Genomic DNA, 25,005 nt, shown 5'->3' with positions numbered 1-25,005 from the left:
ACCATGTTTGGGCGGACATGAACTAACAACTGCCCACTGTGACGCGCGTGTGTCTGCTTGCTGTCCTCACGTGGACAGACATAAAAACATATATCGCTGTTGCAATGGGCTGATCATATGTGCTCATATACTTAGTACATGTAGTTCAGCTATCCTTCTGGAGTTGCCTGGGGTCTGCTATATATTTATTGGCAGTATAACACATCAATTGGCATGCTATCTGTGTATCCAACACATATCACCAGTAGTTGTTATTGACATGTACGTGAGTGTCTGTGTTAGAATTGTCAGGTCTGTTGTACACAGTATCTAACCATTTATGTGATATGTCAACCTTGTTGTCACAATGTGATTCAGTAGCCTTGCCTTGTTTGGTGGCATGTGTGTCAGCACACAGACAGGAAGGAGCCTGTGTGACCCCACAGCTGATGTGTCAGTGTGACATGGTGTAATAACAGGATAGGCCAAGATCCACAGGCACATATGACAGTTGGGTGGACATATGTTTTTTTCACCTTTACTGAGGAATATGTCAATGTCAGCTTTATTTATATAACACATTTACACAGCCAAAGGCCTCCCAAAGTGCTTTACAATAAAATAGGCACAGCAATAAAAACAATAAACAACAATAAAAACAACAAAAATATAACCCCAATTCCAGTGAAGTTGGGACATTGTGTGAAATGTAAATAAAAACAGAATACAATGATTGGCAAATCGTCTTCAACCTATAGTCAAATGAATACACCACAAAGACAAGATATTTAATGTTCAAACTGATAGACTTTTTTGTTTTTCTGCAAATATTTGCTCATTGCTGAAATGGATACTTGCAACACATTTCAAAAAAAGCTGCGACAGGGCAACAAAAGACTGGGAAAGTTGATGAATGCTCAAAGAACACCTGTTTGGAACATTCCACAGGTGAACAGGTTAATTGGAAACAGGTGAGTGTCATGATTTGGTATAAACGGAGCATCCTCAAAAGGCTCAGCTGTTCACAAGCAACGATGGGGCAAGGATCACCACTTTGTAAACAACTGCATGAAAAATAGTTCAATAGTTTAAGAACAATGTTTCTCAATGTTCAATTACAAGGAATTTAGGGATTCCATCATCTACAGTCCATAATATAATCAGAAGATTCAGAGAATCTGGAGAACTTTCTACATGTAAGCAGCAAGGCCGAAAACCAACATTGAATGCCCATGACCTTTGATCCCTCAGGCGGCACTGCATTAAAAACAGGCATCATTGTGTAAAGCATCTTACTGCATGGGCTCAGGAAATGGACAGACGCAAAGTGGAAAAGTGTGCTGTGGTCTGATGAGTCCACATTTCAAATTGTTTTTGGACATCATGGACGTCGTGTCCTCCGGACAAAAGAGGAAAAAGACCATCCAGATTGTTACCAGCGCAAAGTTCAAAAGCCAACATCTGTGATGGTATGGGGGTGTGTTAGTGCCCATGGCATGGGCAACTTACACATCTGTGATGGCACCATCAATGCTGAAAGATACATCCAGGTTTTGGAGCAACACATACTGCCATCCAAGCAACGTCTTTTTCAGGGACGTCCCTGCTTATTTCAGCAAGACAATGCCAAGCCACATTCTGCACGTGTTACAACAGCATGGCTTCGTAGTAGCTGATGAAGCCAACAGGACCACATGCAAAAAGCAGTGATGAAACCCTGAGCCCCCAAACTGGAAATCCTCTTTCCCCCCGGAACTACTCTCCTGTGGGTTGGGTACAGTTCGTTTCCATATGATACATCCTGTAATGTCCACCCACATGAAGTGCACATATGACAACACGTCAATGACGTAACATGCAATTTTCACAATGGGCATTGGCACGGCGACCAGCGAAGAGGCCTGTGACGTCCAGGAAGGTGGACCCCTGAACATACACGCACACTGTATGTTGCTGAGTGGACCTGTATACTGATGTGAGACAGGAGCTATTGGTGATGTAGCTGGCAGGCAAATTTCCACAACACCCACCCTCCACATGGTGAAAACCCTGAAAGAATAAGATCAACACAGACAAAATAGAATAGATACCAACAAATGTATGTAACCACCCTCCACATGGTGTACACCCAAAACGACATGTGGACATTGGAAAGAAAAAAATCATATGAACAAATACAAGACCTACCACCACATGGTGTATATATGCCACGGTGACATGGCCACCCCTGTCCCCCATTTCCCTGGTTGGGCTGCTCAGTCAGTAGTGTCTGTGTGGGGGGGTGCATGTGTGCCAGGGATGTGGAGTTCATGGTGATGTGGTCCAGGTTGGTGTGGAGTAGCTGCGTGAAGCTGCTGTTAGTACTTCCACCAATGCAGTGAGGCCGTGAGGTTCCTCATGCCATGGCTGTGTGTGAGTATGGCCTGCTGCACCTCGTGCTGGTACCTCTGCAGCAGACCGCCGACCTCACTGTGCAACCTCAGCCACAGCGCTCTGCAATGGTGTCCTTCTCACACTGAAGAGGTGACTTGTCTGTGTCACACAGGTTTTACAGCAGCTGTCATTGCAGCTCTGCGATCTGGGTGATGGTGGTCTCAGTATCACCAGCTGGCCTGCCCTAGAATGGATCGTGGCTTATATCTGCAGGGAGCACACTCAGACGTGGCGTGAGCAAATGTAGGCAGATGTTGCTGTATCATCACCAAAGTATACATAAGGGGATAATACGTATATCAACATGGGGAACTACACACAACATGTCCACATCACATTAATGTAATTACATACGGATACTGACAGTGACCCTGTTTTTGGCCTGAACGATGAGGTGAGGCCTGAGGAACTCAAAGTGACGCAGGATCCAGCTGCCCCTCATGGTCAGCTCCTCTAATCCTGCACCTGAGGGGGCCTGCTTCAGTGTCCAAAACCTCATCCTGGTGTTCGTGTACCACTTCTTTAGGTGGTTGATGCCTTTGCCCATCTTCCGGGCCTTGTCCTCCCACAGTGCGTCTATCAGCGCCTCCTGACGTTATTCAGGAGGCACTCTTGTTCTGGGGCCTGGAGCCAGTGCACCATGTCCTGCTCCTGCTCCTTGGTGAACTCAGCGGTGACCATCAGCCTGTGTCATGTTCCCCTTTATCTACAGATGGCAGCCAGACAATTGATCTGTGTACATCAGATGCTGCACTTAGGCAAACAAACACTCTCATCAGCACTGATAATAACAGACACGCACCCAAGTTCTCTTTACTTCCACGTCCACCATCGACATGGCTGCGAAACTTCTTTTTCTGGGACTCCTGGTCGTTGCTGTGTTTGCAGGTAAAACAAGAAATAAGTAAATAATTTAATAAAGAAAATAAAAATAAAGAAATGTTCTTATAAACATAGTTTTCTGTTCCAAGCCAGAAAAAGGTAATAAGTTAAGTGGGGTAGTTTTGTGTTGTCATGTGAAGGTACAGTGCATCACGAAAACATTCAAAGCGCTTCAGATTTTCCACATTTTGTTATGTTACAGCCTTATTCCAAAATGGATGAAACTCATTATATTCCTCAAAATTCTACACACAACACCCCATAATGACAATGTTTTGATTTAATCAAATTTTTTTTAGTTTTGGTGATTCTAAATACATTTACCAATCATTGTTACTTGTTTTCCTAATCATTTTATTCTGATTCTTTGATTACTTTCAAACATTTTTTTTAATAGTTTTGAAAACTTTTCACTTGCTTGATGCTGTGTAGTAAAGGCTATCAGGCCTGTAATTAAGTCTCCTGTTATGTGAACTTTTTCAAAGGGTTTGAATAAAATTCGTTAAAAGCCTCAAGTTGATGTAAAATAAAATAGGCTTTGTTCCAGGTCATCCTTGACCCTGAACAACAATAGCTCCCTGGATAAGAAAGAATATTCATATCTTTAAAAAACTCCAACATATTTAACAACAACGCTTTCAGGAGAGGTCTGTCGTGAAACTGAATGATTTTATACGCAAATATAGATAAGGGCAAGAGCATTTGTGAATAAAATTGAAAATGGGAAGAACTGAGAGATAGAAGACAGACAGCTTGTTGGACTGAGTCTCTCCACCCCACAGCCTATATATTAATCAGAAACTTGCTCTATAAATAACACGTGAGCTGATTAATATTAAATAAATGATCCACTTTTGATAGTGAGACTTGTAAAAATACATGAAGCGAAACAACACCCATAGCAGCTCTGAAAGAATTTTTGGGTTCTGTGGATATGAGTGAAGAAACAGGGAACTTGGATGTAACATCTGCCTTTTGCATCCTCATTCACAGCTTCATGTTGGGGTGAAGTAAAGAAGGATTGTAAAACAGGAAAACAGATTATATCTGGGCTTGGGTTTCACTGTGGTCTCATCATCACTTTCATGTGGGGTTTTTTTAGTGGGGAGGTGGACATTTTTGACTCACAAATTGTCTTCATCTTTCACAGATCCTCAGGATCAGTCTGAATTCCCGAAAAAGGTGAGACATTGTTTGTCAGATGTCCTTCCTGTTGCTTCATTCATTTAAATTATTATTAATCATAGGTCAGAATGATATAATGTTGCAAGGCCCTCGTCTAATCACAATTTATTCACAAACAAAAAACAAGCATTCATAATGTAAACACAATAGCAGCAAGAGAAACTTATTGTTGAGTTTATCACAACAAATCACAATCAAAATAAGTGAGTAAAGATAGTAAATATTTATTTACAAACAGACCTGTACTTCTCATGATTATACAGACAACATCGGTCACTGTTATGGTTAGAGGTTCAGACGGGACCGAACAGTTACAGACGATGAACTGAAATGCTGGAAGCAAGGAACAGAACTGATATGAATGAAAAGATATTTATTGACAATAAATGGATAAATAATAATGCTGCACTGGGGTGCCTGCAGAGTAGAGAGTCAGCCCGCTCGTAGCGGTGGAAATTAGTGAGCTGCTTTAGAAATGACTTGGAAAGTTCTTAGAACTAAATATCAGAGTTCATACAATTCTAGGAAAACAGTTCTTAGAAATAGTTTTTGGAACTAGTTCTTGGAACAGTTCTTAGTCATGCACAGTCACAAACAGGAGCAGTGTGAGAACAGGATCTCACAGAACATGCAGGAACTTAACTGAAGCGTGGCAGAGCTACACCCTCAGTAGCTGAAAGCCAGAGAGTTCTAAAGTGACATAGTGCTTGGTAGCGGTGTGGGAGCCACGAACATATGCGACATGGAAGGAGGCAGGAGGGCGTCTGGAAACACCAGAAACATCAATAAGCTCTAATACGGAAATTAGAGCTGGCCAGGTTACCTTGACAAGAGCTGCAGAGAGCTCAGATGTCAGAGCGCATGGAAGCGGCAGGAAAAACAAGGTCAGGGTAATGGAATCATAGCAAAGAATCTGGCTTGGCTCTTGGAAGAATCTGGCAGTGAATGAGCTGAGAGCCGGGGTTTAAGTAACCCGCTCCTGATGAGCTGCTCATGAACATCAGGTGTGTGCTGTGATAAGCAGCAGATGTTCCTCGGCTTAGAGTGCGGCATCTGGAGGAAAAACTAACAAACTACATACAAGGCAGACAAAGGCAGCCCACGACAGGTCACAACAGAATTTAATGTGATGTATTGTAAGGATTATACGTAAGGATTAAGCAACGAGAAGCCGTGCATTATATGGTTTGAATGTACGACGTGGAGTCTAAAACACCAAGACGTGAAGCGGAGTGGTGTTACTCCGCGAAGTGCATTCAAACCGTATAATGCACAGCTTCGAGTTGTTTAATCCGCTTATACCATGGTCCCACACAGTGAGCTAACACACAAATATTTATTTAAGTTAACAGAACTTGATAAAAATGTGTGAGTATTTGGGACTATTTTACGAGGTCTGTTAGAAATGTATCGGACCTTCTTATTTTTTGCAAAAACCTGATGGATTTGAATCATGTGTGCTTGCATGAGCAAACCTTGAACCTTCGTGTGCATGCGTGAACTTTTTCATGCCTGTCGATTGCATCATTTCCTGGTAAGCAGCCTTTGTGTGAAGTGTGTGTCGTGCGCTCTGCGTTTTTTCATTCCAAGGAAAAAGACGGAACGACTGGAGCTGCGCCGCATCAAATTTTTCCAGAAACTGGGCGACACCCAGGTGGAAACCATTCGGATTATTCAGATGGCTTTCGGTGACGATCCTATGGGCATCACACAGATTAAGGAACGGTACAACCGGTTTAAAGTCGTCCGTACAATGGTGGAGAGCGAGCCACGCTCCGGTCGGCCATCAACATGGTGAAATGACCAGATCATTTCCAAAGTGAACGCTGTGGTGATGTGGGACCGTCGTGTGAAATTCCGGAAGAGGTGGACATCAGCACTTTTTTGGCACATTCCACTGTGACAGAAGATTTGGCCATGAAAAGAGTCGCAGCGAAATTCATCGGCATGAAGCTGATGGCGCAGCAAAAGCGCCTTTGTGTTGAAGTCTCACAGGACATGTTGTGACATGCCTAGCTCTTCCACAATTTCTCGGATAGTCACATGACTGAAAAGCCACCGTAAGCAGTCTGAATCTTCCGAATGGTGGAAGAGTTGGGCATGTCACAACATGTCCTGTGAGACTTCAACACGAAGGCGCTATTGCTGCGCCATCAGCTTTGTGCTGATGAATTTCGCTGCAACTCTTTTCATGGCAAAATCTTCTGTCACAGTGGAATGTGCCGAAAAAGTGCTGATGTCCACCTCTTATGCAATTTCTCGGATAGTCACACGACGGTCCCACATCACCACAGCATTCACTTTGGAAATGATCTGGTCATTTCAGCATGTTGATGGCCGCCCAGAGCGCGGCTCGCTCTCCACCGTTGTGCGGCCGTCTTTAAACCGGTTGTACCGCTCCTTAATCTGTTTGATGCCCATAGGATCGTCACCGAAAGCTGTCTGAATAATCTGAATGATTTCCACCTGGCTGTTGCCCAGTTTCTGGCAAAATTTGACGCAGTCGTGCTGCTCCAGTCGTTCCTCCATTTTCCTTGCAAAGAAAAAACGCAGAGAGACTACACCCATCCTCACACAAAGGCTGCTTACCAGCAAATGACGCAATCGACAGGCGTGAAAAAATTCACGCATGCGTACGAAGGTTCAATGTTGGCTCATGCAAGCACACGTGATTCAAATCCATCAGGTTTTTGAAAAAAATAAAAAGCTCAGATACTTTTCTAATAGACCTCGTATACCAGTCTCAAGATATTTTGTCTCCGATGCGCTTACCGTGTCTGCGGGCTCGCACCGCAGCGGGCCACTCACACTGCCCCTCTCTCTCTGCTGTGTAGAGCTGCGGCCAATAGGTCCAGAAACTAAGACAGTCTGGAGTTACCTGTAAGTACTGTGACAGTTAGAAGACACCTGTGTGAAGCTAATTTATTTGCAAGAATCCCCCGCAAAGTCCCTCTGTTAAATAAAAGACGTGCAGAAGAGGTTACAATTTGCCAAAGAACACATCAACTGGCCTAAAGAGAAATGGAGGAACATTTTGTGGACTGATGAGAGTAAAATTGTTCTTTTTGGGTCCAAGGGCCGCAGACAGTTTGTGAGACAACCCCCAAACTCTGAATTCTAGCCACAGTTCACAGTGAAGACAGTGAAGCATGGTGGTGTAAGCATCATGATATGGGCATGTTTCTCCTACTATGGTGTTGGGCCTATATATCACATACCAGATATCATGGATCAGTTTGGATATGTCAAAATACTTGAAGAGGTCATGTTGCCTTATGCTGTAGAGGACATGCCCTTGAAATGGGTTTCAACAAGACAATGACCCCAAGCACACTAGTAAACGAGCAAAATCTTGGTTCCAAACCAACAAAATTAATGCCTTGCAGATGTGAAGAAATCATGAAAAACTGTGGTTATACAATTAAATACTAGTTTAGTGATTCACAGGATTGCTAAAAAAAAGCAGTTTGAACATAATAGTTTTGAGTTCGTAGCATCAACAGCAAATGCTACTATTTTTGTGAACACCCCGTTTCTACTTTTTTTTTACTAATAGCCCAATTTCATAGCCTTAAGAGTGTGCATATCATGAATGCTTGAGCTTGTTGGATTTGTGAGAATCTACTGAATCTACTGGTACCTTGTTTCCCATGTAACAATAAGAAATATACTCAAAACCTGGGTTAATCTTTTTAGTCACATAGCACTACCATTATTCTGAACACTACTGTATACAGCTCCATGTTCTTCAATTGACCCCTAAATGGCTGCCTATTGAAAATTCAAGTGGCCAATCAGTTTTTTTTAAAAAGAGTTAATGTCTATGGATTGTTTGTGCCAAATTTGATGTTTGAATCACCATTTGCAGGATTCCACTCTAAATAATCTCTTATTTGCTGCACTATATATGAGATGTAAGATGCTGCTCTTCAGAGTTTCTCAATTGCCCTCAAAAGTATTGGAACACTTGGTATTTCACACATTTTAATTTGTTTATTCCATTTCAAATACATTTTTTTTCTAAAATTCCTTAAGTCAAACTGAAAGCAAATCTCTAAAACCTGATAGAGCTTCCTGATGAAGTGGTGTAAAGGATGATTTTCTTTAAAAGACCTGAAAGTTCCTCTACAATTTGCCAGAAAGTACATTTGAGATGAAAGCCTACATTTGATGTTTTGGTGAAAGAAACTTTTGTATTTCTTCATAATTGATGTAAATAAAGTCCGAGACATATTCAGTGACTTACTTGGAAATGATCATGCTTCCATCCCCTGACTTGTCTAAAGAAAACTGGCAATAAAACTGATTATTATTTACAGGAATTATCAGGTTTTAGAGATTTGATTTCAGTTTGAGTTTGAGGGAGATAATTTTAGAATTTTTTATTTTTTATTTTATTTTATTTTTTGTATTTCTTGTATTTAAAATGGCATAAACAAATTAAAATGTGTTAAATTCCAAAAGTTCCAATAGTTTTGGAGGGCACAGTACCTAACCTTGCAAAATGAGTGTGGTATTATTATTGTTTTGTTTAAGAATGTTTAAATTTCACTATTGCTGCACTTTGTGTCAAATCATAGTCATATCGTATATCGTATATTGATATGAAAATTCAGTAAGGTATATCTTCTATTATACATTCCAAATCTAAGGTGGAACTCTACTAGTGTTTACTAAGTATATATATAAAAAATATATAAAATTATATATATATATATATATATATATATATATATATATATAAATTATATATATATATTTTTTTTTTTTTAAGAGAGAGTAAAGCCAGTTAGGTGCCTGGTCTTGAGAACCAGGGATGGTAGGTTCAAAAGATTTTTTTATCCCATGGGAACTCTCCCTATACCCACCTAAGCAGCTCAAGAATATGGACAGCCTGTATATAAATGACATTTACATGACAATTTATATGACAATATTGAGATACGATAAATTGGCCATATTGTACAACCCTACTGTCAACTAGCTGAAAACTTTGAATATAAATTTACATCTACATTAAAAAAATGCTTAAAGTGACAGGGGGTTAAGAGGGCTGTAATTAGGTGGGTCAGCTGCAAAGCAAAAAAAAGAAAAAGAAAAATGCTTAAAAAGGTGGGGAGCATGATCCCCTCCAGAAGCTGAAAGGCAAAATAAGGAAAATGCTCAAAAAGGTGGGGGGTCTGTGGGGAGGAGCCCCCCAGAAACTGAAAGGTTTTAGTCATGCTCATGTTCCCAAGAACCATTTTACTGAAAAAGTGTGAAGGACCTAAAGGACATGATTAGATGATGAGGAGCTTTTCCAGGCATGTGAGAGGCAAATAAAAAATGCTTAAAAAGGCAGGAGGTTCTGGGGGGGGGGGGGGGGGGGGGAGTGTAGCTCCCCAGAAGCTGAAAGGTTTTTTGCCATGCTAATGCTCCCCTGAACCATTTACTCAAAATAAAGTCTGAAGGACCTAAATGACATGGTGAGATGCTGATGCTCATTCATGTCCGCAACATATGCATATTATTCAGACCAGTGATATCAGAAAGGAATACATAATATTCAGCCAGAATGACATCATAAAGGAAAACCATATGTTATGAGCCTGTAAAATTATGAAGAAAAATTTAAGCTGTTGTCCCATGATTATATAGAGAAGAGCTTAAAATTGTACCCTGATTACATGAAAAGGAATCCTTCTATTTTCATTTTATTGCATCATGAAGTAAAACATTCTGGGCTCCTGACATCTGATGGTAAATCTAATGTTGTTGCAGTATGACGATGTTACAGATACGCAATATTTTAAATTATGGCATGAGCATTCTACACTAATATTTGATACCAATGACATCATAAAGTTGACAGCTTAAAGGAAAACCTAACATTCGAGCTCATGACATTATGAAGAGAAACTTAATATTTTAGGTTATGACATCAAAATCATCAAGATCAGAGATTATCAATCAAGGTCAAAGTTGAGTGAACAGGCTCAGAATGATGGATCTCTAACCAAAGATGAGTCATCAGGATTAAACTCCTTATTTTGCAGCAGAAATTTTTGCAAAGATTAATTGAATGAAAATGATCCTTTGACTTTCATCTTTCTCTGTATTATCAGGGGCTCATAAAAGAAAAAAATGAATAAAAATTCAACAAGTGATAGAGGAAGCTGGTTGGAGGCCTGACATTTTTCCAGTTTTCCAAAGTGGGGCTTGACATGGTTTGAGGTTTTGCTGATGAATGCATTGCATCATATTTGTGTGTTTTCTGTTTATTTTGGCAGCCGTGTTGTCCTGATCCGGCTGCGTCATTTTGCATAGCGGTCTATGATCCTTTGTGTGGTACTGATGGCAAAGACTATACCAACGAGTGTTTCTTATGTATGGCAAGAAAGTGAGTACATCCAGCTGACACACTCTCATGTATTCATATGTCACAAGTTCACTTTATGTGGAGAGTCTCCCTCTCATGGCCAGTCCATATAGTGTAAAAGAAAATATTACAGTAAAACATGATCATCACTATATTAAAAAAACAAGAGCAATCAGAGATTTCTAACATCTGTCAATCCGGATCATCTCCAAAATTCAGTGGAGTCTTCCATGCCCTAATATCTATCTGTAGTGCAAATCTTGTGAGAATCCGTGAAGTAGTTTTGAAGTAATCCTTCAAAGCCTATATCACGGGAAATCGTGATCCAGAATCCAGATCCGGATCACCTCTGAAATTTAATGAAGTCTTCCATGGCCTAACATGTATCTGTGTTGAAAATGCAGTACTGAACTGTGAACTGTGCAGTATTTGTAACTTTGTCCTGCTAACAGTAATCCGTCAAAGCCTATGTAAAGTGAAACTTGATCCAGAATCTGGTTCCGGATCACTTCAAAAAAAAATTTATGAAGTCTTCCATGGCTTAATATCTATCTGTGGTGAAAAGTTTGTCAAAATCCGTGCAGACGTAATCCTGCTGACAGATAGACAAATAAATAAACACCAATGATTTTATTACATCCTTGGCAGATGTAACGAGCACAAAACACTTGCGATTTTTCTGTAAAACAGGTTTTTTTTTTTTTTGTTTTGTTTGTTTTTTTTTTTTTTTGTTACCATGTACAACTTTCTGAAACAATGTTGAATGAGACATTCAGGCTGATTTCAGTTTCAGCAGAATAAATCACCATCATATTTTTGTTTTTAACCCTGCAGACTCACCAATATGGACATTTGGATTGCCAAAAAGGGGGTGTGTAACCTGACAAGGTGAAGATGTTATCCTGAAGGAGACCAATCACGCTGAAATCCAAACACGATGATTAAAATGTCAGCTGGATCACAACTGTGATCAATGCAATAACAAATAAACATCAACAATAAAACTCAACATTCCTGTGGTTTCTTTTTCATCCACGTACTGAGAGTGGCATCTTATCAAACAATCTGATATGATGCAGAGGCTACAGCATGATTCAGGGATGGCATTTTTTTATGGAAAAGTTTAGTTTGGTGCCATTAGAGTCGCTGTGATCTGATGCAATCTGATAAAATTATTTGTTAAATGTTGACATTTATTTTCTATAATACGTAAATTTGAATCCCTCTTCAGGTTTTTGCTGCTGTATTTCTGCACACTGGTACCGCCTTTGCTCAGCTTCTGTTCACCACTGGGGAGCAGCACTACATATAGTAGCAGTTTATGTTTATGAGCTCAGGGTTCATGATGATCACGTACACATCAAATGCATATCAGTTCATTTTATGTGTCATTGTTAGTTTTTTTGTGTACCTCCAATTGTGCTCCTGGCAGAATTTCAGTTTTTTGACCATTTTTCAGAGAATATGAATGATAAGACACACACACACACAAATCACTCAATGGAGGCGGTTGTGTGAAGCCATTTATTGTCAAACAACTGTTTACTCTTTTTAAACCATAATGACAACAGAAATAAACAAAAAGTAACATAAGTCTTTAATTAGTCTTCTACATAATTACAGCATTACAATGAAAGCCCTTTCTTTTCTGTCAAAGAGAAGTTATTTTATATCTAGAACACTGAAAATGCAGAAGAAGCACTGTGGAGAAACATCTTACCTAATTTTCTCATTCAGCATGGAAATGCCCTTATGACCATTCGGATGATTGTTTCAGCTTTTGCGCGGCTGTTGTTAACATAACTTCCATGTGCTGTAGTTTTACTGACGGGGGGCTTCACGATTCATTTCAGTCCAGACCAGTGTAGAAACTGAACCAGGCGAAATAAACAGAGACAGCAACACAAAGCGTGTCACTTTACTCCGTGAAAAGCGCACTGAAAAGTTTCACACACACAGACTTTTAAAAAGCTTGGCGTGGATCCTCACACCACGGGGGTCCTGGTTACAGACACAGCAGGAGCAGACTGTCACCTGCTCCTGCTGCCCTGCAGTGATTGGTCAGCATTTGAGTACGCGTTATCAGACAGCTTGGAGAACAATCGTACATCGCGCAACAGGCGTCCTGCTGAGGAAGCAGTGTGCACGTCTTTGGCTTATTAACATGAATACAACAGAGAATTCACATACACATGTGAGACAGGTTTGAACATAAAGAGCTGGACACACTTTGTAGTCACAGGTGGTGAGCTGACTTGGTGAATTTGTGTTTGAACAGAGTGTTGCATGTGTGCCACACAGGTCCCCCCAAAATTCACCATAAGGAAGAACAACAAATAGGGAAAAATGTTATTGAGGGGGCGGGCAAATAATCTGCCCACGAATTCTTCGTACCAGGGTATTGGAGGCACTGTGGCATAAAGGAGCTGTTGGCATGTGTCTTGGGTGGCTGGGCTGGTGAGGGTGTGGTGGGGGACGGGCCAGCTCCATGGCCCGTCCCCCACCACAAGCCCACATACCAAACCAGCCCACATATCCAGGTGGGCTGGTTTGAGGTGGTCCACTGAAATGCGTTGAGTCTTCCCACCGATATTGGCCACAAAGTTTTTGGCTCCTGTTTCTAATACCTGAAACGGGCCATAATATGGGGGCTGTAGCAGCCCTCAGTGAGTGTCATGAACTTGGCTGCTACGAGTCTTTGTGATGGCTTACTCCCCGGGTGGGAAAGGCCATGCACAGCATCAAAGACGCACCACTTACATGCTGCGGGGACAACGGGTCATGGTTGTCCCATGGAGATGTCGCAGTGCAGCATGGTGCCACCCTCACCAAAGGTGATGTCGTCCATGTCGAGGTGAACAGTGACTGCTAAAGCTCTGGAGAAGCAGTCCACGGCGAAGTTCATCCTGAAGGACAGGATGAGAGTGAGCAGCAACACCAGGGCAAGAAGATAGGAACAATGCAGAAAAACTAAACAAGAACACAATGAACCAGAAAAACCCAGCAACTGGGAACAAAGCCTAAGGGCCCCTTCACACATAATGTGAATTTCGTTGAACTGCGCATGGAGTGCGCATGAAGCAGGAATCGTATGCAAAACGTGTAAAATCATAGCTGCCTCTAACACCTTGTACACCTGTTGCTATGTGCACACCAGTAGCTGAAAGAGAGTGTGCACTGTGAGAGCCAATCAAACCCTCTCACGGCAGATGTCGGCCAAATTCCAGGTGACACGTGGCTAAGGTGACATGGAGAGCCTTTACATTTGTCACATACAGCCATACACAGTAAAATCACCAGTGTAAAATTAACACTGACGGTGTACATATGATCCTACTCTGGTCAGAGTGGGGCCACATGTTCACTGTCAGTGTTAATTTAACACTGGTGATTGTACCGTGTAATCTCAGGGTATAACTCAGAAAGCCGAGAACTGGATCTGAAAAAGACGGAGGAAACATAATTATTTGTTGAAGGACAAAATTAAAAACGACATCTCAACTGAAACCAGATTTTCAATGTATTAACAATGACTTGATTATTAGTATATAAAGAGGGTTTAATAGGCAAAGAAGAAAAATGAGACCAGGTAATAAAGACCCAGCCAGTACTAGATGATAGTTCCAATCTGCACCAAGGGGAGCTAGACAATTTTAACCAATAACAGTTTTTGTACGTGAGCAGCCCAGTAATATGACTGAAAATTTGGCAGTGCAAGTCCCCCACTGAGTTTATGTCTTTGCAGTCATGTTTGATGAACTTTAGGAAGTTTCCCATCCCAAACGAAACCACAAATGAACTTGTCCAAGGAATCAAAAAAGATTTTTGGCAGAAAAAGAGGAATAGACAAATAAGAATTTTTGATCATATATTCATCTTGACAACATTAATTCTACCCAAGAGGGAGAGAAGGAAATCACACCACCTCTGCATATCAAAAGTTATTTTTGTAAAAAGAGGGGAGAAATTAGCTGAAGCAAGGCCAGATAAAGAATGTGTCACATTTATACCAAGATACTTAATTCCTGTGAGACTTCATTTAAAAGTTAAGTCAGATTGTTGAAGACCACAAGCAGCAGTGTTTATGGGAAATTATTTAAAATACTCAGAACCATGGGGATAGAATTAATAGGATTTGATACATATAACAACAGATCGTCCGCATATAAACACAATCTGTGTTCAATCCCATTTGAGAAAATGCATCTCAGTAAAGAGGAAGAAGGCAACACAATGGGTAGAGGCTCAATAGCAAAGAGCAAAGGTGAAAACGGGCAGCCTTGGCATGTTCCACATCCAAGAGGAGATGGATTTGTTTTTAAATAGACTGATTGCGTCTTGTTAAATTATGTTGTAACCGTCATGTTATGTGGTCCTGTATTCCAGAGTGTTACTGTGTTTAAGACTTTGCTAATTTGGTGAGAGAGTAAATTCTTACACATATCAGGAGTCAGCAAACACCTCAAGGAGAGAGCTTCTCACAAGAGTGTGCCTTTTTTTTTCTGTGAGGGACAAAGTAAGTGACAGCAAGAGACGGCTCTATTTTTGGCCCAGTTTGTGCCATAACACAAGGAGAAATTGCTCATCAGTGGAAATCCACTTGCCAAGAAAGTTGATTCTGTTTCTAAGGTGGAACCTGCTGTATTAAAGAAAATCACTTGATCTGGTGCATCAGCATTACTCCAATTTTAATCGGTGCATCCTCATTATATGACATTTTAATGTGGAAAATAAGAAAACATTTGTTGTTTTTAAGTTATCAGGGTAAGAACCTGGAGATGATGGACTCTAGTCACTCACTGCATTTTACAGGGTTTTTGTCAAAACGTAGGAATAAAACAAACCCTTCTCCCTGATGGAATCTTGTTTTTAGGCTTCTGTCATGTTTCGCTTTATCTTCACATGGCAACCAGACAATTGTTGATCTGTGTACATCAGATGCTGCACTTGTGATGAGGGGGTAAGTAAAGTATTGTAATTTTTTTTGAAAAAGTGGATTTTATGAATCAAATGGGCTGATTTGAACTGATGTTTAAAAGGAGAACTGGAGCAGCTAAACAAGGCAACCACCCATTAACAGTTAACAATTTATTTTAAAAATAGCTAATAGGATTTAAGCAGATAAAAACACAAGTTAAAATGAGGAGTCTCTAAAATAAGAATATTACTTATGCCAGTAGGTGGAGAGTGGGCGGTCCAGGCCAAACAAAGCATCCGGAGTCGGGTCGGTCTGTGGGATCTTCAAGATGTTGGCTTGTTTGGGGAGGGTCCTCTTAACATCTAAAGTGCGTCGCAATCTTCCCCCCGGGGGAATATAAAGACAAAGCCAGTACAACGCCGCCAACACTGGATGTACTTCAATTGCTAAAGTCTGTCCTGTTACACTGCTCCAAGGACTGCTACAAATACTCACAGGCGGGGTAGGGTTCCTCCCCTGCCACTGTGTGTGATCAACTTCGCCGTGCTCGTCTCCCCTCTCATCACTCCTCTTCTACACCAAACAGACACACACACAGGGCCAGCAAACGCACAACAACACCTCCCTGGACTGGCCCCCAAGACTCTTGCTTCACAAGCACCATTAAAATACATGAAATGTTCTCACAGACACGGCAGAGTTCCTCCTGCCGCTACGTGTGATCCATGTTGTGGTGCTGTTTCTGGACAGTAATCCAGCTGGGCCCTGTGGTGCCTGTATCGGTGTGGTTCCCAACTCTTCTCCCGTCTTCTGCCCTCTGCCCCACACAGCTCAGGATACCACCCCACAATTTGCCAAACTCCACTGTCTTTTATTGGCCACATTACGCGCCATGCCCCAAGTGTGATGATTGCAGGTGTTATCAGATTAAACAAGAATCAGGTGCTTTTGGGGTTGCCATGGCAACCACTGGGGAGGCAGAACTCAAAAGGCACAGCAAAAAACCATGAAACATGCAAACAAATTAAAATCTTCCCCATGGCTGGATTACACACTCATACAAACAAACACGCTTATTAGCACTGACAATAACAGACATGCACCCTCTTTACTTTCACGTCCACCATTGACATGGCTGCAAAAGTTCTTTTTCTGGGACTCCTGGTCATTGCTGGGTTTGCAGGTAAACCAAGAAATAAGCAAATAATTTTATAAAGAAAATAAAAATAAAGAAATATCCTTACAAACTTAGTTTTAATGTTACAAGCCAGAAAAATAATAAAGTAATAACTTTAGTTAGGTACTGTAGTTTTGTGTTGTCATGTGAAGGTACAGTGCATCAGGAAAGCATTCAAAGTGCTTCAGATTTTCCCCATTTTGTTATGTTACAGCCTTATTCCAAAATGGATGAAATTCATTTTTTTCCTCAAAATTCTACACGCAACACCCCATAATGACAATGTTTTGATTTAATTGATTTTTTTTTATTTAACCTCCTACCACCTGCCTCATTTTGGCTTGTCAGTGTCTCCCGATACAACCCCAATTCCAGTGAAGTTGGGACATTGTGTGACATGTAAATAATAACAGTATACAATGATTTGCAAATCCTCTTCAAACTATATTCAATTGAATACACCACAAAGACAAGATATTTAATGTTCAAACTGATAGACTTTTTTGTTTTTCTGCAAATATTTGCTCATTTTGAAATGGATGCCTGCAACACATTTCAAAATGCTGGGACAGTGGTAACAGAAGACTGGGAAAGTTGATGAATGCTCAAAGAATACCTGTTTGGAAGCAGGTGAGTGCCATGATTGAGTATAAAAGGAGCATCCTCAAAAGTCTGAGCCATTCACAAGCAAAGATGGAGCAAGGATCACCACTTTGTGAACAACTGCGTGAAAAAATAGTCCAACAGTTTAAGAACAATGTTTCTCAACGTTCACTTGCAAGGAATTTAGGGATTCCATCATCTACAGTCTATAATATAATCAGAAGATTCAGAGAATCTGGACAACTTTCTACATGTAAGCGGCAAGGCCAAAAACCAACACTGAATGCCCATGACCTTCGACCCCCCCCAGGCACCACTGCATTAAAACCCAACATCATTGTGTAAAGGATCTTACCATGTGGTCTCAGGAACACTTCAGAAACTATTGTCAGTTAACACAGTTCGTCGCTACATCTACAAGTGCAAGTTAAAAGTCTACCATGCAAAGTGAAAGCCATACATCAACACCTCCAGAAACACCGCCGCCTTCTCTGGGGTTGAGTTCATTTGAAATGGACGCAAAGTGGAAAAGTGTGCTGTGGTCTGATGAGTCCACATTTCAAATTGTTTTTGGAAATCATGGACATCGTGTCCTCTGGACAAAAGAGGAAAAAGACCATCCAGATTGTTACCAGTGCAAAGTTCAAAAGCAGGCATCTGTGATGGTATGGGGGTGTGTTCGTGCCCATGGCATGGGCAACTTGCACATCTGTGATGGCACCATCAGTGCTGAAAGGTACATCCAGGTTTTGGAGCAACACATGCTGCCATCCAAGCAATGTCTTTTTCAAGGACGTCCCTGCTTATTTCAGCAAGACAATGCCAAGCCACATTCTGCACGTGTTAGAACAGCATGGCTTCATAGTAAAAGAGTGCGGGCACTAGACTGGCCTGCCTGCAGTCCAGACCTGTCACCCATTGAAAATGTGTGGCGCATTATGAAGCGCAAAATATGATAACGAAGACCTCAGACTGTTGAACAACTGAAGTTGTACATCAAGCAAGAATGAGAAAGAATTCCACCTCCAAAGCTTCAACAATTCGTGTCCTCAGTTCCAAAATGCTTATTGAGTGTTGTCAGAAGGAAAGGTGATGTAACACAGTGGTAAACATACCACTGTCCCAGCTTTTTTGAAATGTGTTGCAGGCATCCATTTCAAAATGAGCAAATATTTGCACAAAAACAATAAAGTTTATCAGTTTGAACATTAAATATCTTGTCTTTGTGGTGTATTCAACTGAATATAGGTTGAAGAGGAATTGCAAATCATTGCATTCTGTTTTATTTACATTTTACACAACGTCCCAACTTCATTGGAATTGGGGTTGTAACTGCAAAAATGTGGGTGTGTTAATTGCTCATCACTGTCTCTCTGATGTGCACATCACTCTGATGATGTCATGGTCTGCCTTTGTCTGCCTCCCTGTCCTGTCTGTTTTTAACCTGGAGTGTAGCTTGCGGGTTTTTTCCCCCAGATGGTGCACTCAGAGCTGAGTAACACCTGCTGCTTATCACCGCCACACACCTGACGTGCATAGCAGCTGATTAGTAGTGGGCTACTTAAACCCAGGCTTTCAGCTTACTGCCTTCCAGATTCTTGGTTTTTTGACGTCCTTGCCATGAAGCCAGTTTCTCCACCTGAGATTCCATGACCATGACCTTGCCTTTCCTGGCACTTCTATTCACTCTGACAACAGAGCTTCCCGCAGCTATATTCAAGGTAACCTGGCCAACTCTCTAATTCCCGTATTAGAGCGTGTTGATTTCCCTGGTGTTTCCAGACACTATCCTGCACAGCTTCCAAGCTGCACCAACTCCTGGCTCCACAGCTACCTGCACAACAACGTCACTTTGGAACTCTCCGGCTCTCAGCTCAGAGGGTGCAGCTCTGCCCCGTTCCAGTTAAGCTCCTTCATGTTTCTGTTGGATTCCGCTCTCACACATTCCTGCCTGTGACTGTGCATGACTAAGAACTGTATCCAAGAACTAATTCCAAGAACTAATTCCAAGAACTGCATGAGCTCTGATATTGCACTACTAAGAACTTTCCAAGCTGAATCTATTGTCAGGTCCTGTTTAATTAGAACTGCGTCACAGATGTGCAGCACTTGACCTCTGAAGATAATCCATGAACTGTGAACGATTCCTGGACAGCAAGCCTTATTTCCTAAATGGAGAACATTATTTCCAGAACTGTGAACATTTCTGTTTTAAGCCTTCAATGAACTGTGAATTGTTAAAGGCTTCCAGTGTTACGAGTGCAATCACTCACCATCTCTCTCCTCCATTCTCCTAGTTCTTGTTCTCGGCTCTGTGCATCCCACCTGCTCCCAACTCCAGAACAGAAACCTGCAGCACCCTAATTTCCACACTACGAGCGGTTTGACTCTCTACTCAGCAGGCCGTCTAACCAGCATAGCATTGTTCATTTGTTTATTGGAAATAAATCTCTTTTTGTTCATAACCAGTTCTATTTGCTCCCAGCGTGTAAGTCCGTCACCAAGTACTGGTCCGGTTCCATCCAGACCCCTAACCATAACAGATGTTGTTTGTTTTCGCTTGTTTTCGCATTATTGACAGTTCCCAGCATCATCTTTACAGGTCCACAGTGGAACAATAGCTGTAGACACATGCGTACACCAGCCAGGATTTATGCGTGACGGCACATTTCCACTGTCATTTCACTTTTGATACATCTGAACGTTGGCGTTGAGACGGATATACGCCAGGTTTTTGAGCGTAAGCACGCTTTGTACATGAGACCCCTGGAGAAGGTGGACTCATCTGTCTATTCACTCACTCACTGCATTTTACAGGGTAAATGCCTCTCTTTTTGTCAAAACCTTGGAGAAAAACAAACCCTTCTCCTTTGGAATCTTATTTTTAGGGCATCTTGACGCACCCCTATAGTTTTATGTATCATTTTGCCTGAGTGTCAGTTATGCATGAAGCTGTAACTCTGTGTCATGTTCCCTTTATCTACAGATGGCAGCCAGCCAGGGGCGTCGGACTGGGGGGTAAAGGGTACTATGTACCCAGGGCCCAAAGCATGGGGGGTCCACAAAAAACTGGCATTAAATACATTTTTGTGTTGCATGTTATTAATATCCATACAATTCATGTTGTAAAAGAATATAATTAGAATGAATGCATAAATGTTGCAAAACATAATTCTGCTCTAACAATAATATTGAAAGATCTCTGAGGGCCCTTCCACCCCTGCACAGTTGTACAATGGTTTAGTCCAGGCCCGCATGCTGCCACACACACACATACACACATTCCAAATGGGATCTGACAGAAAGAGGAGGTGTTTAGTAGTGCTGAAACAACTAATCAATTTAATCGATTATTAAAATAGTTGTCAACTAATTTTGTCATCAGTTAGTTGTTAAATAACTTTGTTTTACCGCAAATGTTTCGTTTCTTCCATATAAATCAACCGTTTCTGTAGCGGCTTTGCTTTGAACCTTGAACCAATCGAAGCAGTGATTGGCAGATTGAAGCAGTGCTTCAATCTGGTGATTTGTTGATTCAGTGTTTTATTTCCCTTAATCTTAATTTTTCCCCACTAAAACCCCAAAGACCATATGTCTGTGAGTAATATTCACCTTTTTATGTTAATCTGACCTGTTATGGTCTTCTGAAACAGTTGATGTATTTTATAACTTAAAAACGGGATCGATGCTAACGCGTTAGCATGTCTATGGCTTTTTCAATGTTAAAGTTAGCATTAAGCTGTTGCAGCTGTCAGCACATTTGTTTTCTGTATAATAATTCATGGCTCAGCATTTGTTGTCGTAAAAGAGTCAAATGTATTACAAATTGTAATATTTTATTCATTTATTTTTATTTATATATCAATAATAATAGAAACAATAATAATAGTAATAATAACTAATAATGCCACAATACAGTTTTAGAGAAACAGACAAAAAGAATCTGATAAAACAAAACAGAAAAGATTAAACCAACTAACAATGAACATGAATAAATATACAAATAACTGGTTCCTGTGAACACCTAGTGACTCTTAAACCTCCACTTCATCCCTGTTTTAAGTTTAATGACAATTTGTTTCAGTCAAGCCACATCTAAGCTGTGTTTTTACACAAGAAAAAAATAAAATGCAGTAAACTGCACATTTGTGTCTTTTTCATGAAAATATCTTATTAAATATAACACATTACACTTTAGTCAGGCCTTTAAAATACTTTTGTGGACTCTTGCTGTAATATGTTGTCACTGGTTGAGATAGTTGCTGTAGGCATCTAAAAATGCTCATAACCATTTTCTAGAAAAATGGTGCAATTTGGTGCATTCCTGTGCATTTTAACAGACGGGAATGCACCAAATTGCACCATTTTTTTCTAGAAAATGGTGCAATTTGGTCCCCCAGGCTCCCCAACGCAATCGTGCTCCCCCAACTTTAAAAAGGGTTCTGACTCCCAGGTGTGATTGAAGGTATACATGATTTAGACCTGGTTTGACTACGCATTAGAAATTTGTTGTTTGCATTAATAAAAAAGAACATAACAGTGGGGGTGGGGGGGTGGGGGGGGTGGTCTTCAATATGGCTAGTACCTAGGGTCCAGAATTTGGTGCTACGCCCCTGCAGCCAGCCAATTGTTGATCTGTGTCTACCAGCTGCTTGCACTCACACAAACACTCTTATCAGCACTGATAATAACAGACACGCACCCAAGTTCTCTTTATTTCCACGTCCATCGTCAACATGGCTGCAAAACTTCTTTTTCTGGGACTCCTGGTTGTTGCTGTTTTTGCAGGTAAAACAAGAAATAACTAAATAATTTTATAAAGAAAATAAAAAGAAAGAAATATTCTTATAAACTTAGTTGGTTGTTACAAGCCAGAAAAATATAATAACTTTAGTGAGGTGGTTTTGTGTTATCATGTGAAGGTACGGTGCATCTGAAACATATTCAGTTTTTCCACATTTTATGTTACAGCCTTATTCCAAAATGAATGCAATTCATTTTTTTCCTGAGAATTCTACAGACAACACCCCATAATGACAGTATGAAAAACTTTTTAAAAATTTTTACAACTGTATTAAAAAGACAAAAAACTATGAAATCACATGTACATAAGTATTCACAGGCTTTGCCATGAAGCTCAAAATTGAATTCAGGTGCATCCTGTTTCCACTGATCATACTTGAAATGTTTCTACAGCTTAATTGGAGTGCACCTAGGGTAAATTCAGTTGACTGGACATGATTTAGAAAGGCACACACCTTTCTACATAAAAGGTCCGACAGTTGACAGTGCATGTCAGAGCACAAACCAAGCATGAAGTCAAAGGAATTGTCTGTCGACTTCTGAGACAGGAATGTCTCAAGGTATAAATCTGGGGAAGGGTACAGAAACATTTCTGCTGCTTTGAAGGTCCCAGTGAACACAGTGGCCTCCATCATCTGTAAATGGAAGGAGTTCAGATCCACCAGGATTCTTCCTAGAGCTGGCCGCACATCTAAACTGAGTGATCAGGGGTAAAGACTGTAGTCATGGAGGAGACCAAGAAGCCGATGGTCAATCTATCAGAGCTCCAACATCCCTCTGGGGAGACAGGAGAAGCTCCCTGAAGGACAACCATCTCTGTAGCAATCAGGTCTGTATGGTAGAGTGGCCAGATGGAAGAAACTCCTTAGTAGAAGGCACATGGCAGCCCACATGGAGTTGGTCAAAAGGCACCTGAAGGATATTCAGATCATTAGAAACAAAATTCTCTGGTCTGATGAAACAAAAATTGACCTCTTTGGCATGAATGCCAGGCATCACATTTGGAGGAAACCAGGCACCATCCTTACAATGAAGCATGGTGGTGGCAGCATCATGCTGTGTGGATGTTTTTCAGCAACAGGAACTAGGAGGCTAGTCAGGATTGAGGGAAAGATGAATGCAGCAATGTACAGAGGCATCCTGGATGAAAACCTGCTCCAGAGCGCTCTTGACCTTAGACTGGAGTGATGGTTCATCGTTCAGCAGGACAATGACCCTAAGCACATAGCCAAGATAGCAAAGGAGTGGCCTCAGGACAACTCTGTGAATGTCCTTGAATGGCCCAGCCAGAGCCTAGATCTGAATCCGATTAAGCATCTCTGGAGAGATCTGAAAATGATTGTGCACCGACGTGCCCCATCCCACCTGATGGAGCTTGAGAGGTGCTGCAAAGAGGAATGGGCAAAAACTGCCCAAAGATGGGTGCACCAAGCTTGTGCCATCATGTTCATGAAGACTTGAAGCTGTAATTGCTGCCAAAAGTGCATCAACCAAGTATTGAGCAAAGGCTGTGAATACAAATGTACGTGTGGTTTCTTTGTTTCATTCTTGATAAATCTGCAAAATTTTCAAAAAAAAAACCTTTTTTCATATTGTCATTATGGGGTGTTGTGAGTAGAATTTTGAGGGGAAAATGAATTTAATCTATCTTGGAATAAGGCTGTAGCATAACAAAATGTGGATAAAGTGCAGTGCCTTGAGTACTTTCCTGATGCACCGTATTTACAGATTCAAAGTCCACTTTGAGGCGGTAACTCTTTTTTTGCTCTAAGAAATCATTTACAAATTACATGTTCACATATCACATCATGTAAAATTACTTTCGCCTGCTCCTGATGTCTTATATGATAGTAAATAATAAACTGGAAAAGTGTTTTTAATTTGTTGGTTGATCTCATCTGAATAACAAATTATGATACTTACATGGGATCAGCCAAGGAATACAAAATTAATCAGAGTCAAAATCAAATTTATTGCCAAGTAAGTTCTCACATAAAGGAATTTGATCTGGTCTCATTGGTGCAAAAACAACAATAAAAAGAAAAGGAAAAACTACTTCTGTAAGAAATAAAGGAGTCAAATAGACAAATAGGCAAAACTATGTTCACTGTAAAATAAATATAACATAGTAGAATGGGGCTGTGCAAGGCATGCAGATGTGCAGTACCTTTCAGTGCACGGATGATCTATCTGTACTTTGTGGGAGTCGGGGGAGGCAGGGTAAATGGGGGTCGCTGCCATTATTTATAAGCTGCGGACCGAAAGAAGCTGTTTTTGTGTCTTGAGGTTTTAGTCCTCATGGTCCTCAGCCATCTGACACACATGAACATCCAACACCACTCCCTTGGCACTTAAAAAATGTGTGGGTGACAAAAAGCTTGTGTCCTGGGTGACAGGGATTGACCACTGCCTTCCTTGCTCACCTCAGGGCCCTGGAGGTGTACAGGTCCTGTAGGGATGGCAGTCACCTTCTCTGCTGTGTGGATGATACGCTGCAGTCTGCTTAGCAGTGGCAGCAGCATACCAGATGGTGATGGAGGATGAAATGATGGACTCGATGGCAGTGTAGAAGTTCACCATCATTGTTTTTGACAGGTTGAACTTCCTTAGCTGCCACAGAAAGTACATCCTCATGATTCTTTAGAAAAGCGATTCCAGACATTTTAC

At 41.0% G+C, this 25,005-nt stretch overlaps 1 protein-coding gene across 2 annotated transcripts in view; it reads left to right on the top strand.

The window, feature by feature from the left end:
• The first annotated feature begins 3,170 nt into the window (after positions 1–3,170).
• spink4 (serine peptidase inhibitor, Kazal type 4) overlaps positions 3,171–25,005 on the top strand; it is a 37,940-nt gene continuing 16,105 nt past the window's right edge. The window contains exons 1-2 of one of the 2 annotated variants that reach the window (XM_034188251.1): positions 3,171–3,300; positions 4,445–4,476. In XM_034188251.1, coding sequence (XP_034044142.1) covers positions 3,249–3,300; positions 4,445–4,476 — 84 coding nt within the window. In that variant the 5' untranslated portion in view covers positions 3,171–3,248. Of the gene's footprint in view, positions 3,301–4,444; positions 4,477–22,187; positions 22,324–25,005 lie in introns of those variants that run through there. The other variant, XM_034188252.1, reaches the window with a different exon arrangement.

The sequence above is a fragment of the Thalassophryne amazonica genome, chromosome 15 (genome assembly GCF_902500255.1).
Source record: "Thalassophryne amazonica chromosome 15, fThaAma1.1, whole genome shotgun sequence".
Lineage (NCBI taxonomy): Eukaryota > Metazoa > Chordata > Actinopteri > Batrachoidiformes > Batrachoididae > Thalassophryne > Thalassophryne amazonica.
Note: the sequence above shows the minus strand (reverse complement) of the source record. Positions and strands in the feature narration are given on the sequence as shown.